The sequence below is a fragment of the Petaurus breviceps genome, unplaced genomic scaffold (genome assembly GCF_028583685.1).
Source record: "Petaurus breviceps papuanus isolate PSGF00001 unplaced genomic scaffold, PetGlider_PUasm1.0 90760, whole genome shotgun sequence".
NCBI classification, from domain to species: Eukaryota; Metazoa; Chordata; class Mammalia; order Diprotodontia; family Petauridae; genus Petaurus; species Petaurus breviceps.
The window spans coordinates 7,825,272-7,842,687 of NW_027187338.1; the positions used below are offsets into that span (position 1 = coordinate 7,825,272).

At 50.3% G+C, this 17,416-nt stretch overlaps 1 protein-coding gene and 1 long non-coding RNA gene across 2 annotated transcripts in view; one reads left to right on the plus strand and one right to left on the minus strand.

Moving 5' to 3' along the window:
- Nucleotides 1-3,274: 3,274 nt before the first annotated feature.
- MYCL (MYCL proto-oncogene, bHLH transcription factor) lies at nucleotides 3,275-13,013 on the minus strand. Its single transcript, XM_069068033.1, has 3 exons — nucleotides 12,734-13,013; nucleotides 11,636-12,158; nucleotides 3,275-6,321 (listed from the first exon to the last, which is right to left on the minus strand). Exons 1-3 carry the CDS (start codon nucleotides 12,824-12,826, stop codon nucleotides 5,708-5,710), a joined length of 1,230 nt encoding a protein of 409 aa, XP_068924134.1. The 5' UTR covers nucleotides 12,827-13,013; the 3' UTR covers nucleotides 3,275-5,707.
- A 273-nt stretch (nucleotides 13,014-13,286) lies between these two features.
- LOC138146268 (uncharacterized) overlaps nucleotides 13,287-17,416 on the plus strand; it is a 40,926-nt gene continuing 36,796 nt past the window's right edge. The window contains exons 1-2 of the long non-coding RNA XR_011164442.1: nucleotides 13,287-13,418; nucleotides 15,783-15,866. This is a non-coding gene — a long non-coding RNA (uncharacterized lncRNA). The remainder of the gene's footprint in view (nucleotides 13,419-15,782; nucleotides 15,867-17,416) is intronic.

Sequence of the window (17,416 nt, forward strand, 5' to 3'; positions counted from 1 at the left end):
CAGGGTTAGAAATCAGACACAAAATCCAGTGTCGCTCTTTTCAAAGGAATTTGCAGGATAATAACACCTGACACGAATGTAGTCCTGTAAGGGTGAAAGCCTTACCTTTACCTTAGCTGACCTCTTTTGCTTCTCACAACAATTCAGGGAGGTGGGTAATAGGATTATCCTCTGGGTTTGGTTTGTTTTGGTCTGAACTTGTGATTTCAATGGTGTAGAAACAACTTTTAGTCCAGGGCAAGGGAATCTCCTGTGGCCGGGAAGAGTGTGATGGACCTGCTCAGGGCCATATAGCCAGTATATATCAGAGACAGAAATCGATCACTAGATGGCCCTCAAACTCAGCCTGCCCAAAACAGAGTTCAGTATCTGTCTCCCTACACCTGCTCCTCCTTCCACTCACTCAGGTTCGAACCTTCATGACATCCTTGACTCTTCCATTCATTCGCCTCACATTTCCAATCAGCTGGCAGACCCTGCTGTTTCCGACTCCCACGTTTTTATCTGTAGCACATCTTCTCTCCATTCACACAGCCACCATCCTAGGTCACATCCTCATCACCTCTCCTGGCCTAGCCTCCAGACTATAACTTCTCCCCATTTCAATCCCTGTCTACACAGCCCCAGACCTAATGCATAGGTCTAGCCATGCTTCACTCTGCCTTCCCCTCCTCCCCAAAGACAATAAATTCAAGTGGCTCCCTATCACCTCTAGCATCGGGTATAAACAACTGTGTCTGGCATTTGAAGCTCTTCACCATCTGGCCCTGTCCTCCCTTTCCATACTTATTACACAGGTCACCTTCCTCTGTTCCTCACCCACACAGTCCTCTCTCCAGCCTGGGCACTTCTGTACTGGCTCTGATGCCTGGAACACCCCTCTTCTTCACCTGCATCTCTAGGAATTCCCAGCTTCTTTTATGATTCAGCTGAAGCACACCTTCAGCAGGAAGATTTTTCCCTTCAGCTGGCTGCTTTGACTAAATGTATTTGTACTATCTATACATGCACATGCCATCATTTTCTCCCAGCAAAATATACATTCCGCAAGTGCATGGTCTGTTTTATTTGCCTTTGTTACACCCTCCCCCCAAACCAACACAGGGCCTGGCACATAGTAGGTGCTTACTGGGGCTGGTCCTCTAGCCACCACGGTCATGCTGCCTCCTAATGCCCATTCTGTTGGTGGGAAAGCAGGTCCAGAGGAGTTAACTGCCTTGTTCTCTGAAGGCAGAGGCTAAGGTGCTTTTAAGGTTTGTTGAACTGAACGGCCCACGGCCACACAGCTAGTATGGGTCAGGGGGTCTCTCAAGACACCAACCACTGCTGGTGCAGCTCTGAGCTGTTCTCTCGGTACCGCACACAAGCTTTTACTGCTCACCTAGCTGCTTGGGGCTTAAAAAAAATCCTCACATCTCAAAACACCTTCTCCATTCCCCTGGAAGATCAGCTCTCTCTAACTCAGGTAGGTACCAGGCAAAGCCTGTGTTCTCAACTCTCTCCCCTCATATGAACTTGGCAAAGCCCTGAGAGTTGGACAGTCCACTGTGGGGCATAGAAGAGTGCAAAGAATTGTGAGCTCAAAGGGCCCCACTGGGAGCTGTGACTCAGGAGAGAGAAGCGATAAGGGGAAAGCCCCCAACAATCCCGGCCCTATTTCACCAAGTGCTGTCTGATAAAGCGGCAGCTGGATCGAGTGGCAGTCGTAGCCTTGGCTCAGGTTCTCGTGGGCCCCCACCCCCACAGGTCCCAGCACCCTGCTCAGGGTAGACAGCCATGGCAACAGGGAGATTCCTATCAATGGCTGCAGGGTGGGAAGAGAAGGCCGGGAGCATCAGGTTTCTAGCACAGGACTTCACTTCAGGCCTTTCTCAGCCAAACTGCCTCTGTTGAGCTGTCTCCCAGCTTGGAAGGGGCCAGTTTGGGGCAAGTCAATCTTGTCCAGCTGAAGAAATGTGTAGGCTGACTAGGAGAACGGCAGCTCAGTGAACATTTGCTCCACTTCCTCCCAGGACGCAACAGGCTCAGCAGTCTTGGAAGGGCCACCGAGGTGGGTGTGCTTAGAAAGGGCCTGGGTTTTTGTCCCCTTCCCCTACCACCTGTGTAACTTAGGGCAAGTAGTGTGTGTTTTATCCATAAAGTGAGAGGATTATGGTATGAGCTAAATGACCTCGATACTTCCCTTTACCCTTTTTGGGAATCAGAGATCCCTTGGGCAATGTGGGTCCACCTAGAGACCCTCAATTTCTCTGAACCAGGTTTTAAAATGCAAAAAATAAAATTCATAAGATTGCAAAGGAAATCAAATATATTGAAATGCAACTGTCAAAGTACTACTAATAAAAACAAGGTCACAGAATTTGTTGCCTGGGAATAAGAAAAGCCCCTCTCACTTACATGAAACTCCAAACAGATCACCTCTGCTGTTAGCCAGTCCCCAAGGCTAGGGGAAGGAGCCGTGCAGTTTAGATTTTCCTACTGCCTGACAGTTGCTCATAGCATGGAGGCAAAATTGCCATCTCTTTTCCTGAAACAAGTGGGAAAATCACTTATGCTCCAGAAAGAACAATACCAAATCTTTTAGTATGGGCACACCCTCCTCCACCCGAGGCAGCACAGCTCTCTCAATTGTTGTGGTAGCCCTTCCAGAAGGCCTCCAAAGAAGATCTACCAATGTGATGGAAGGCCCTCCTGTATTCTTAATAAATATTTCATGGGCACCAATGTAGGACTATGGCTGCCCATCTGTTACTCCTCTTTACTGCTATGCAACTAGCCCCACTCTCCTGAGAAATGATTTGAGACATGCATTTTCAGGGGTTTAAAAAAAAGGCAAGACAGGAATATAGATATAGAGTCAGAAGGACCTTTAGAGGTATCTAGTGCAACCCCTTCACTTTACAGATGGGGAAACTGAGGCCCAGAGAAGAAAGGATTTGCCCAAAGTCACCCAGGTAACAAGTCAGGTGCCATGACTAGTATTCCCATGGTGAACTTGGAGAAATCATTTTCTCTCTCTGAGCTTCAGTTTGCCCATCTGTAAAATGAGGGGATTGGATTAGATGGCCTCAAAGGTCATCAAATCCATGACCCTATATCCTTTTATCTATATTATGGAGGTCCTACTCCCCACTGCTCCCTCAACTAGAACTTTGTCACCTAATGAAGTGGGGACATAAGGCAGAGCATAGGCCAGCAGCCTTCGATGCATTTTCTCATCTGCCTGGCTCTCCCCGCCTGCACTGGGGTCTTGGAGAGAGCATGCATCACCAACTACTTTGAGAAATCTTTTATTAAATGTTGATGATGGTTCAGGGTTAGAGGTATAGGGAACAGTTCTTAATTGGGAGGTTAATCACAACTAAAGAATTGCAATACAAAAATTCAGGCATATTTGCCTTTGGAAATAAATCAAACCCTTGTAACAGGGGCATGAGCTGGGAGGTCTTTCTTGTACAAAAACAATTAACAATACTTTGCAAAAGTCATACAAAAATACAGTATAGAAACCAGTCTCCCCAACCCGACACCCAACAGCAGCTTCTGGTAGAAACCCAAACCCAAACAACCCAACCAACCCAGCCTTCCCACAGATAATGAAGTCAGCAACCTTGGTTCCATAGGCAGAAAGACCCATGGAAGTCATGTCATTCAGGATGAGCCCCTCATTCTTAGGGTATGCCCAGTAGGTATCAGAAAGGCCACAACCCTTTAGCCCTGGTGGTCTCTGGGGTCCAGGGTCACCATATGATTGAAAGAACTTTGGAAGCAGTTATCAAAACTTCCAGTCCCTCCTCACACCCAGTCAGGTGCCAGTCAGAACCACACTTGTATGTGTTCTTGGGAGGTGGGGGTAGGGGTGCAATCCAAAACCTACAGCCTAATAAAGGCACCAGAGTATCAGGTTGTCAAGTGGCTATAGGAGGCCTACATATTGATCCCTCCCACTACCCAGTCAGGTGGCTCCTGAAATTGGAATCATAGGATCTTTTTGCTGGGAGGGCCCTTGGGGGTTTGCCTAGTTCAACCCTCTGCCCAATAGATGATGGGTGGATGCTCTCTACAACATCCTCAATAGGTAGTCACCAGCACAAATCAGTAGGTGGTGCATGGGATTGGGGAATCAGAGGCCCTGAGTCTGAATTCCTGGCTTGTCTCTTATGATCTCTGTGACCTCTGAGGGCTCACTTGCCTCACCTGTAAAATTAAAAGACTGTACTAAACGACCTTTCCAGCTCTAAAATCCTATGATCTCATAGCCTGGCATGAGTTAAATTCAAACTCATCCCTAGATTAGTGTTGCACCAGAACTGGATGTAGTATACCCAGACAGGGCATGAGCTCATGTGATAAAGCAACCAGTTTGGTCTTGGTCTGGGATTGTACCCTGGGGACCTGCCATTGGCCTCATCTTCCATATCTAGAGCTCTGGGTTATTTCAGTAGGACCTCTCTGGAATGAAAACCAGATTCATTCCCAGAGGGCCTGGCCAAACCAGCTGAGCCCCTGAGCTCTCGAAGGACACTCTAAGGAAGAGTTTTAGTCATGCCAGGCTATGAGAACAGGCTACAGAACAAGGACAGCTGGAGAAGCCATCGATGCTGTGGGAAAAGAGGCGTACAAGACTCGGACAGTTCTTCAGAACCTACCACTACTCTAGGGCTTCAGACAGAAGGAAGAAAGAAGGTAGAAGAATTTTCTAACTCCAGCCTTCCCTACCCCCAGGTACCACACCCTAGTTCCCCACCACCTGCCTCCATATAGGCTGTAAGTGCCACTGTTTGGGGGGGGGGGGAGGGGTGCCACACCAAGGCAGGGCCTCTTCCTAGAACTAGGTCCTACCCAAAGCCTTGCTGCTAATACCAACTTCAATGGGATTTGAAGAGTGCCTCCAGTCACTAGGATGACGGAGGACACATCAACAGGATCCCATCTTGTGTCTCAAACCCAGCCACCAGAAGCCTCTAGCAAAGGAACATAAGAGGCAGAGTTTTAGTGGCTAGGTTAACCCCTTTGCCTTCCTCGGCAGGCCTTCAGTTCAATTTAAGACTCTGTTTCCAAGTTTGTAACATCATCAAAAGGTTGCCAACTCCTCGGCTACTGTAAAGTGTTTAGCAGAGAAGTAAGGGTCTCTGTAGTGAGTAAGTCTCCAGGCTCCTCTCCAATGAAAACAGCTCATGTATCCACTGGAAAAAGTATCTCGAGTCCTCAGCCTCAAAGCCCAGCTGTCCTCAGCTAACCCCACAGGGACAGCCCCAGCAGGAGCATCCCTCACCATGACCACCCCCCAGCTCCGTGGAGGGTGTGATTTCTGGGAGCATGACACCACTGGAGGACACCACCTGTCACTCAGCATCTGTCATGCCTTGCCTTTCTCCTGGAGCTGCACCCCAAAGCCCCTCCCACAGGCAGCTGCTTTGCTGGACAGAGACTGTCCCCCTAAATGAGGCAGAGGAGCTGGGGAGCAAGGGGGGTGGTGGTGCAACATGCCAAGACAGTTTTTTGAAGGTTCCAAGAATGCAAGCCATTGTGTGTGTGTGTCTGTGTGAGAGAGTGTGAGTGCGTGCATTTGGCCACAGTGCATTCTGGGATCGATAGTCCAGTTAGTCCCATGGGACCCAAAATGTGCAAATTACCAAGGGGAAAGGGCAGAAAAATAGAAGTCTGTTTTCTACAATGAGAGCCCCAGCTCTGTCTTTTTGGTAAGTTAGTGGCCACTGAGCTGAGCGAGTCTCTTCTGTAGCTGCTGCTGCCGCACCCTGAGATGCCTCTTCTCTAAGGCCATGGTCTTCTCAGCACTCACCAATGTCTGCAGATACTCCAGGGCCTTGCTGAGGATGACCACCTTAGGAGTTTTGGTGCAGCTGCCCAGTGCAGGCACCTGGTCCCGTAGTGCCAGAAAGCGAGAGCGGAGGTCATTCCGCCTCTTCCGTTCCAAGAAGTTGTGATTTTTCCTCTTGGTCACGTCCTCGGTGTCAGAAGATGTTGGCCTGGACTGGCTGGGCCCCATTTCTGAGGCTGGGGGACTGGCAGGCCCTGGGGGACCCACGAGCTCCTCTACTTCTTCTTGTTCTTCCTCCTCCTCCTCTTCCTCCTCTTCCTCCCCCTCCTCCTCTTTGGCCTCTTTCTCTGGAGTCCCCTCCTGAGGACAGTTGTCTGGGGGGAATCGGGCAGCATAGTTGTGCTGCTGTTGGTGGATGGAGATGTGGAAATGTTTCATGCAGGGGTCCAGGGGGTCAGCTCGAACTGTGATGGTGACTGGCTTCCGGACACTGAGGGATTGTCTCCTCTCCACCGTCACCACATCGATCTCTTCACCCTCTGTCCCAGGAGAAAGAAGTAAAGAAAATGACTTAAAATGCCTACTAGATACCAGCTAAGGCTAAAAGGATAAAGATAAAAAAAATCCAATCTCTGGGCTCCAGGAGTTCAAAATCAATAACAGGACATGTGCACCAAGCTAGTTAGAATGTGGTAGGTATAAAGGACCACACATCTGGGGCCTTGAAAGGTCCTTAGTTTACCTAATTCAACCCCCTCATTTGACAGATGAGGAGAATGAGGCTCAGAGAAGTAAAATGGGCTCAGGTCCCATGGAGGCAAGCCACTGTGCCTCTGGAGTTGGAACCCTGGGTTCAAATCCCACCCTTGATGTTTATTACTCTAGTGTGCATGATGTAACCTTGCCCAGGCCTCAGTCTTCCCATCTGTCAAACAAAGGAGTTGTTCTAAGCAGTTCTGAGATCCCTTCCAGCTCTAGTCCTATGATCCTGGGCAGGCAGGGCCAGGAGTCAAGACCAGGTCCTCCGACTCCAGACCTTCCAAAGCCTCAAGTTTAAAGAGGGAAATGGAGGCCAAGGACCTTGGCCAAGATCCCACCAGTAGTGTCTGCAAGCTGCTTCCGAAGCCTTCCAAGTGCTATGTGAATGCCATATAAAACAATATGTAAATGCTATCATTATTATTAGAATGAGAACATAAACCTAAGTCATCAAAAATTTAAACAATAGAGTCCAGAAACATCCAGCCTTCGAGGCAGATTTGACATACAGTCCTGGTCTAAATCCTTGTTCTAGTAGTATTTAGGAGGTAGACAGCTAGGTGGCAGAAGTGGATAAAACTGTAGAGTTGAGAGGACCAGAGTTCAAATCTAGCTTCAGACACTTAATAGCTGTATGACCCTTGACCATTCACTTAACTGTTTACCTCAGTTTCCTCATTTATAAAATAAGAAGGAAATGGCAAACTATTTCAGTATCTTCAGCAAGAAAACCCCAAAAGGGGTCACAGAGATTCAGACAAGACTAAAAGACAAGCAATACAAGGCAGTATGGCCTAGTGGAAGCAGCCCTGGATCTGGACCCAGGGTCATTAACATCCCAGATCTGGCACTTGGTGCTCTCATGTGACCTTGGGCAAAAGCAATCAGCAAGCATTAACTGCCTACTGTGTGCCAGGCACCCAGGTTACAAACACCAACTTAATAGACTTACGATGCTCACATTTTCTAATTAGTTTAAAAGAGGGAGAATCCTAGGATCAAAGGTTGGAAGGGGCCTTAAGGGTCATTTAGTCCCCTCCCCTCATTCCTCCCGAATTAAGGACCACAGAAGTAAAACGACTTGCCCCAAATTGCAGACAGTAAATATCTGAGGCAAGACTTGAACCCAGATCTTTAGACTGACTCTAAGGTCCCTTGATCCTTAAGAACTTGGGGTATTAGTAATAATTAATGCTCTTTATGCATGTTTTAGGACTTTTGGAAGGAAGTGCTTTATAAAGTTCCAGAGAAGTTACTTTTATTAGAGGCAGGAATCATCGATAGCATCATAGTACAGTCTAAAGAAATATGGGTTCAGATCCCTATCCTGCCCTTTACTAGCTATGTAACTTAAGAGACCATGAACCCTAGTTTCCCCATCTGTAAAATAGCCTTGGTTGCCTTACCCTCAAATAGAGACCTTGAAGATCTCTTCCTGTTCTAATATCCTGTGACGCAGGTGACCAGGTAAGGCTTGACCTTAGTTGGGCATTGAAAGGGGGGTACGTGTGGGAATTTCAATAATCTTGGCATGCGGTTACCCCAGAACCTCCTGCTTTGGTATCTTGCTCTGGGGGCTGAGAGCTAAGAGGCAGGCGATACCACTTCCCAAGCCAGGCAGCAACAGCTCCCAAGAGACAGGGGATCTGAAAACCAGCTGATTTGCTCCCTACAAAGTGGTGGAAAAAGAAAAATATTCTCCAATTTCCTTTTGCACAGCAAGGTTTAGATAAGAACAAAAGAGTCCCCAGCCTAGCCAGGCTCTCCCCTCCCCCATGTTAGAGAAGGGAAGAGGAGAGGGTGCCCCACTAGCCTGGGACAAAGTTGAGCTATAAAGATCTTCCCCTGGTCGGACTCTTTCATGCGCAATCAGAATTGTAAATGAGGGGTCTAGGGGCCGAGCAGGGCCCTTTGTTCCTGCCCAGCACAGCCCGCACTTGGGCCATTGTTACTTTTCACAAGTTATAAATCCTATTATCCCCCTACCTCGCCATTCGGTTGTCTCATTCAGCGGAAGACTTTCAGAGACAGACAGAGGGGCTGCAATGTGCCCGGCTCCCTGGGGAAGGGAAGGGGCTGTCCTTAAGAACATTTCACCCTAGGGCTCAATGGGCTTCAGGAACATTCATCACCCAAAGGTGGTCCCTCCCCTAGGCTTCCAAACATAGGCCCAAAAAAGGTTTTCTAGGTTTTGGAAGACTACAGGTTTTGAAATGAAAGGGGGCAGGCTTGGGGTACTGGACAGATGGACCACTAGCAATGTCTTAAGCTATCCATCAAGGTCTGTCAACAGGAGGACTGCCCCACTGGAAGGGGCTCACTGAGTGGGAAGCAAGAAAATGTACTAGTGAAGAGCCCAGTGTTCAAATCCTGCTCTGATACTAACTATGCTAATCACTTAACCACACTGTGTGTTTCAGATTCCCCATCTGTGACCCTTTTCTAGGGCTCAAGAGGGGTCACGGGTCCTGGGAGACTCTCAGGGCCAATCCTATCATTCCGCTTTCCCAAGGTAGCAAGCAGGCAGAGCTGATCTTAGAAACTAGGTTCTCCTATCCCCAAAACTAGATCCCTAGCTTCTTACACCACCTGGCTTCCCTCTAAGCACTCTGCAACCCTCTGGGTGTTAATATTAATGTTGTGTAAACCCGCTGGGGTAAGGCAAGGCTCCTAGGAGTGGTACCTGACTCACTCGATTCCTGGGAAGGTCACTCCCCCAAATTCTTCTGAAGCCAGAGGGAGGCTCCCAGAGGTAGAGTGGGGAGCAAGGAAATCTGGCTTGTTCAGCCTAGTTCTCCTACACACATTTCTAACTGCACCAAAGCTAGGGTCCTTGAACTCATTTCCTAGGCTCTTTGCATATCAAGATACTTAAGCCCCTTTGTGACTCAAACTTGCATTGTGGGAACAATTGCATTATTTCCCCATTAATAAAACTGGCCCATTCAGCTCTTCTTGGCCTAAGCTCAGGATTGGCTAGTTCACTGCTATTTGGAATGCTGCTTCTGCCAGTCTTCAGACCCTCATTGGCTGATCTTCGATGTCAGTCATTGTTCCCACCCCCCTCATTGTTTGCAATCTGTTGCTTTTTGTTCCCAGGCCATGTGGCCAGTCCCAGAGCCAGGGGCCCTGGAAACAGGTTCAGGTGAAAGGCCAGGTCAGTAAGTAAAGCTGGAAGAAAAGTAACATTAAAATAAAAGCCACAGAACACACCCACAAAGGAAGGTTGATTTGCAACCTCAGGGTGTCAAGCCTCCAGCTTTAGAAAAGACCCAGTGAAGAGCAACCGGAGAAAAAAGTGATTCCTTTCATTGTTAAGGTTTAAAAGAGTACAACATTCAAGGCCCCTGCTTAGAAGCAGGACTGGCCGATCTGCCTCCCCAGGGCATTCCCAAAGCAGGGCAGCGGAAGAGAAAGCCTTCTCTTTCCTTTTACCCCTTCTACCCACCACCACCACCACCACCAAGGCTGCCTGTTCAAACCAGTAAACACCAGCTTTTCCTTTTAGGGGTTCAGATTCCATCCCCATCAGTAGGATCCCTGGACTAAAGTTAAAATACCCATTTGGAGTCCAGGCTCTGGCATGTACTAAGGTGGCCTTGGGGCTCAGTAACTGTTTCCCTCTCTACAAAATGACAGGGTCAGACCCTTCTAACTGCCATTCCATGCTTTAAGGTCCCCTTCAACCCCTGCAATCTGAGCTACAGTAGATGGAAGGCAGTATGCCAACCACCCCAGCATAATCTCTCTTCTGGACACAACATTGTGTAGGAAAAAAGAGCTCTAAGTCGTCTGACATGCCTCTGTCTACCCTTTCGACAAGATTGCCCTTGTTTGCCCTCACGTTCCTAGGACCCAGTATCTCTGAGGTTGGGGGGGGGGGGCAGGAGTGATGGTTCTCCATTTATTTGCTAATTAAACATGAGCCAGGTCCTTAGCAAAGATCTTTCTCTCTTCTAACTTGGAAAAGATAAGATGAGCAGAGGCTACCCAAGCCTGAGGTGCCAGAGGCACCAGTAGGATCCACTTTAACAGAAGCTAACTTGGCATTCTTAGATCAATTCCCCAAAGTCCCTAAGGTAAGGAGAGACAAAACTGGGACAAAGAATATCCTGCCATCTTCATGCATCAAGGCAACTAAGAAAAGTGCTGATTTGGGAAGGAAGATTCAGACACTACCTGCATGACCATGGGTAAGAAACATTGATCCTCTCTGGGTACCAGTTCCTTCTTTGTAAAAAATGTGTGAGTTTGGGGGGCTGAGGAGGAGGAGGGGAAATAGATGTTTTCTAAGGTTTCATCTTTTTGTTCCCAGGCGAGTTATAATCCCATGAAGAACAAGCTGAACAGATACATTGCTGGCAGAAAACTGGCTTTCACCCCCAGGAGCTAGCACAGTGTTTTTCAGAGCAGGCAATTAAATGTTTATTGAATTCAACACCTGGGGAGTTTGAGGGGCTTCCAAGAAAAAAGGGAGCAATGTTGGCTCCAAGGATTCCTTTGCTGCACCCCACTGAGATATCCCAGTAGAAAAATCTGGGAGTCAGGGGACCTGGGTTGGAAGCCCTACCACTTAGCTAGCTGTGGGGCTCTGTGCAGGACCCTCTTCTTCTAAAAAGTTGGGGGTTAGAATAAATGACCTTCAAAATCCTATGATTCTATGATAGAAGACAACAAAAACCCTGGCATTGGGGCCCTAGGGACACCTCCCCCCCTCAGACTCATGGGGGTCTCACCCTTTCCCCAACTCCCAGGAAGAAACCTTTAACTCCCACCCCCTTTTGTTCCTTTGGGGCTTCAGTCTATTTACCAACACACCCACGTGTGTGAGAGAAAAGCGGCTAGGGGGCTCTGTGCCCCAAGAGGCAAGGTGGAGAGGACAGCCTTCAGGTTTTAGCCTGGATGGATTCTGGAGAAGCCAGCTGGTCCAACCTCCTGGCTCCAGCTAGCACTAACACCTGTCTGGGAGGGGCAGGGAGAGGTGACCCGAGTTCTCCCTAGATGCCTGGAGGTCCCGGGCCCAGGCAGCCACCCTAAGATCTGCTCTATCCCCTCCCCCCATCTCTAAGGGTCCCGGGTAGACTGAGTCCTTACCGGAATCGCTTTGGCTCTCCGAGCCCGAAAAAGCTTGAGGCTTGGGTTCACCCGGGGCGCAGGGGAACACGGCCGTGGGATCCACGCCCTCCGGCCCCGGGTGGCCACAACCCGGGTCTGCCGAGGCCGTTGGTTTGGCCGGATTCCCCTTGGGTGTCGCGGCCGCCACGAGTTTGTCGTTCATCACTTTCTCCAGCCGCTCCCGGGCGGAGAAGCCGCTCCACATGCAGTCACTGCGGATGATGGAGGCGTAGTTCCTGGCCAGCGCCTTGGAGTAGCCCCGGCCCTCCGCCTCGTCCACCCCGCAGCCCCCAGGCCACGGCTCGGGTGGCCCATTCGCGGCTGACGAGCAACAGGCACCCGGGCTAGAGCCCGAGCCCCACGGGGGCGACATGGGGGGCGAGGGAACCAGCTCGAATTTCTTCCAGATGTCCTCGCTGGGCGCCGTGGAGCGGTAGAAATCTTCCTCGTAGTCACAGTCGTAGAAATAATGTTGGTACGAGTCGAAGTCCATCTCCGCTCCCTGCAGGAAGGGGGGAGGGGATGGGGGCACCGGTGGGCTGGGGGGGCCTTGGCTCCAGGAAGAAGACCCGTCGCCCCTCCCTCCCACTCCTCTCTGCCGGCCTGCCTCCCTCCCCCCTTCCTTCCTTCCCTCTGCCTGCCTACAGCCTCCCTCCCCCAGGCGCGGAGAGTGAATCCCCCAGCCCCAAACAGATAACCCAAGCGCCTCCCCCTCCAGATCCACGCCCCCCCCTCGGGGCGGTGGATCAGAGCCCCCACCCCTAGCCTGCCCCGGCGCCTTCCCCGGAGAGCTGACCCCATTCCTCCCTCCGGCACCGAGTCCCGAGACATGGCAGGGCAGGGCGCTGGGGCCACTCCCCCCTCGCGGAGCCTGCAGCCTGAGCAAAGGGCCGCGGGGAGCAGGCGGGTGGAAATGAGGAAGGGAGAGTTAAAAGCAAACTTTCCCAGGCTCGGCCAAAGTCGAGCTACTTTGGGGCAAGGAGGTGCTTGGGCGGGGGGGAGGGGGTTCGATGTCTTGGTCCCAAGAGTGCCCCCAATTTCCCCCGCCTTCTAGGGTTGACCAGCCCAATGTCTCACCTGGCTCCGACGGCCCCACACCTGGAGGGAGCCGGCTCCCCCGCGTGCTCCGGGCCGCCTGCACACATGCACCCCCCGCTCGCACACACACATGCACACACACACATGCACACAGTCACTCACTGGCGTGCGCGCGCGGGCACACACAAACACACACTCACTCACTCCCACACCAACGGAGCTCCGAGGATCAAAGCCGGGAGCCGGGAGCCGGACGTATTGTTCCCAAGCCGCCTTATATCCAGCCCTGCGCGGCCCCAGCCACCCCAACCAGGAGGCGCTGATTTGCATAGTGGGCGGGGGCCGAGCCCCCTCCTCCTCCCCCCTCCTGCTCCCCGCCCCAGTCTGCGCGCCGGGAGCCCCTCCCCTTTGCGCGGTTTCCCCCCCGCCTGCTTCTGGCGGATGGGCTGCGGTCCCCCCCCTCCGCCCCCTCCCCTCCCCTCCCCTTCCTTGCTGCGGCCCCGCAAAGAAGGGCCGACCTGGGCGGCGGCGGCTCCCCCCTCCCGGAAGGGCACGGGACAGGTTTGGCGAGCTTCGGGGCCCTGCGCCCCCGCCCCCACCCGCTGCCGGGGAAGCCCCGCAGCCCCGGCAGCCGGAGCGGGAACCGGAGCGGGAGCGGGAGCGGAGGCGGGAATCCCGCAGCGCGGGCCGCGCGCTGGGACAACCTGGCGCCGCAGTAGCAGAGGTGACGCAACCTTGTTGCAGACCCGAGAAGGAGAAACCAGGAGCACCCCCCCGCCCCCGCCGCCCACCACTTAGGTCGTCCCCCTCCCAAAGCTAGCCTCCAACTCCCCGAGGCACGCCCCTCTGCCCGCCGGTAGCTCGGCTGAGAGCCCCTTCCGCCCTTCCCCCGTTCCCCTCCCTGGGGGGCCCCTTCCACCCTGGGAAACTCCCTCTCCTCCAGGGGCCCCCAGCACCCCAATGCACGCACTGCTCTAGGCCTGGCGCAGCCCTGGGCTGGCTGATGGGTGTCCTGGGAGACCAGGGCTCAGATCCTTCCAGACCCCTTTCCCCAGGGCCGCCCTCGAGGACGGGGACGGGCAGCCCAACTGCCGCCCCCTCCCCAGATACCCAGGAATGGGCTCTCCCCCCAAATCCCCTAGTATTGACTGCCTGTCTGTAGTCAGTCTTTCGCCGCAGTCTAGTGCCACCTTGCGGCCATGGCTTGCCCTAATTATTAGGGTGCGTGCGTTCAGGGAGTGGGGAGGGGGAATAACCTGCGAGATAGTTTAGAAGTCATCCAAACCAATCCTTTCCTTTGACAAAAGGGGCATCTGAGGCCTTGGATATGTCCTAGGTAACTCTGGTAGAGAAAAGAGTCGGGATTCGAGCTGAGGTTTTCTGAATCCAGATTCAGGCACTCTCCATTACACCCCACAGTTGGCCTGTAGGTGGTGCTTACTCAGCATCACAGACAAGATAGATTTCTTTCTCCTAAAGCCTGGCAGGGCTAGAGAAAGGGTTTGGGGGAAAAGATAAGGAGTTCAATTTTGGGGCATGTTGAGTTTAAGAGATCTTATGGCACACCCAATTCGAGATGTCCAGTAGGCACATGCAGAGATATGGAACTGGAAGTCAGAGAGATTAGGGTAGGTTTCAGAATAATCAGTATAGACATGATCATTGAATCTTGGGAGCTGTTTAAACTGCCAAGTGAAATCTACGGAGGGAGAAGAGAAAGGCCCAGGACAAAACCTGGAGTGAGGGAGAGGGACACCTGCTGTTAAATGACATGACCTGGCTGCAGATTCAGGAAGGGAGACTGAGAAGGAGCAGTCAGGTGGGAGGAGAACCAAGGGAGATCAGTTTCATGAAAACCTAGAAAGAAGAGATTGTGAAGGAGAAGAGGGTAATCAAAAGTATTAAAAGCTGGAGAGAGGTCAAGAAGGATGAGATTGAGACATTACCATTGTATTTGGCAGTTAAGAGATCATTGGTAACTTTGGAAAGAGTAATTTCAGATGTATGATGAGTTCAAAAAATGATGAGGTGAGAAGCCAGACTAGAGAATTAAGAAGAGAGTGAGAGGAAAGGAAGTGGGGGGATTGGTTATAGAAAGCCTTCTAAAGGAGTTTCCTACAAAAGAGAGGAGAGACAGGATGGTGGCTAGTGAGGATGGGTCTTTTAAACATGGAAGACTCATGGGTATGTTTATTGGCAGAGAAGCACCCAGTAAACAGAATGACTAAAGATAAAATAAGAAAGTAGGGATAATAGTGGGGAGACATTCTGTTAGAGAAAAGGAGATAGAATGAATTTACTTGTGCATATAAGAGGGATTGGCCTTGGCAAAGAGGTGATATAACCTCTTCAGGTAAGGGTAAGGAATAAAGAGAGCACTAATCGGGGAGAAATCAAGGAAAGCCTCCAGCAAATTGAGTTTTAAATTTTGGGGAAGATGTGGAATCAGAATGGAAAGATAGGGATGAGTCAATGAATGAGTGAATAAATGAATAAAAAAATTTATTCACCTCTACAATTATAAAAGCAAAGATGGTCCCTACCCTGCTTTTAAGAGCTCATTTTATTTCTTGTTAGTACCTCGGCAATAGTCCTCGTTCCCCTCTAGATACAGAACTTTGGATTCTGCCCCTAGGACATTGGGCTCCCCTAGGGGAGCTTTCATTTTACCTTGCCTGGAATTAGGCCTCCACATCATCCTATGCAGACCTCCTTGTCATCTGCTTACCTCCCCTCTCTTCCAGTCCCCCTTTATGTGTCCCCAATTGGAATAGAAGTTCCTTGAAGGTAGGGACTATCTTTCTTGTTTGTATTTGGATGCTCTATCTATAACTAATATGTTATAATGTAAATATTACATACTCTGATGGGGAAAACCCTATACATTAGGGTGTGGTGGCCACAGAGGTGTACTTTCCTATGGAAAATTCCAGAGATCGTGAGTGGGGTCATAGGGGAATAAACTGATGAATCTGTACAGCCTTCCATCTACTCTGTATATACTCTTGTATATACCTTCTTGTCTTCCCCAAAAGCATGTAATCTCCTTAGGAACAGGGACTATTTTTGCTTTTGTTTCTCTCTCTAGCACTAAGCAAAATTTCTGGCACATAGTAAGCATTTTTTAAAAATGCATATTTACTGACAGACGCATCCCGTCCATGAACCATAGGTGAGTTGATTTAATCATCATTTGTTTCTAGAAGTGGGAGGTAGGGTTGGTTGTTGTCTTTTGCTCTCGAAGAGGACCAAAATGACATCCCTATGCTAGAGTCAGGTTTCCGGGTCTGACTGTGGCTGATCAGACCAATATGAACTCCAAATGTTCCACCACAGGTCAGGCACAAATAGTCCTTTTGAACATTTGGTGTGGATACTTTATATTTGCGCATTCTTCATTTCCTTTGAGGCGTTTCGATTCTGCTTTGCTCATAGAGCACAGAACCTTCTCTTATGAGGGCACACCATTGCTGAGCGGTCCTGTGCCAGTGTCTCCCATGTCATTCAATCAATTCCAAAGTTATTGAGAGAGACCTTGAGAGTGTGTCCTTGTAGCGCTTCTCCTGACCCCCATGTGAATGCTTGCCCTGTGTAAAATGATCTTTTGGGCAAGCTTACGTTTTTGCATTCCAACAATGTGGCCAGCCCATCAGAGCTGCACTCTCTGAAGCAGAGTTGGAGTGCTTGGCTGTTTAGTTCAAGCGAGGACCTCAGTGTCTGGTGCCTTATCCTGCCAGGTGATCTGCAGAATCTTCCTAAGACGATCCAAATGGAAGCGATTCAGTTTCCTGGTATGGCGCTGGTATGCTGTCCAGGTTTCACAGGCTTACAGTGAGATCAGCACCATGGCTCTGCAGACCTTCAGTCTTCTCTCCCATACTTGTCTTTGGAGCCTCCCAAACACTGAGCTAGCTCTGGAAATGTGGGTGTCAACCTCATTATCAATGTGTGTGCATCCCTGGAAAGTACATTGCCAAGGGGAGTGAACTTATCCACCGCATCCAGTACGTCTCCATTTGCTGTAACTGATGGTTCCATGGATGGGGGTGTGGTGGTGCCTGATGGAGCACCTGGGTTTTCTTGGTGTTGTTAGGCCAAAATTAGCACAAGGAGCAGAAAATTGATCCATACTTTGTTGCATCTCAGCCTCAGAGGCTGCACTGGGTGCACAGTCATCTAACAAACAGAAAATCATGCACCAACACTCACGCCCTCCACTTGGGTCTTGGCTTGTATTTCAAGTTAAAGAATTTACCCATCACTACTGTAGCTGACTTTGGCACCATGTTCATCCTCATTGAAAGCACTTGAGAACATGGCTGAAAACATCATGCTAAAAAGCATGATGGGGTGGGGTTGGGCCAGATGAGGAGGAAATGGTTCCTGGGTCTGTGGTATGAACTGAGGGATAGGTAGTGAGCAGGCAGTGGTAGGAGTGGGGGATGGGAATTCGTGGAAGGGAAGCATCGCTTCCTCAATTCAATCTAATGTAACAAACATCAAGCACTTTCCCTGTACAAGTTTCTGTACCCCTTTGGGGGGGGGGATAGAAACAATGGAAATAAAACCACTTTCATCTATATAGTGGTTTTTGTTTTTGTTTTTGCTTTTTGGAGGGCAAGACATGCCCAAGGTCACATGGCTAGTTTTTGTGTTAAGTGTCTGAGGCTGAATTTGAACTCAGGTCCTCCTGACTCCAGGGCCGCTGCTCTATTCACTGTG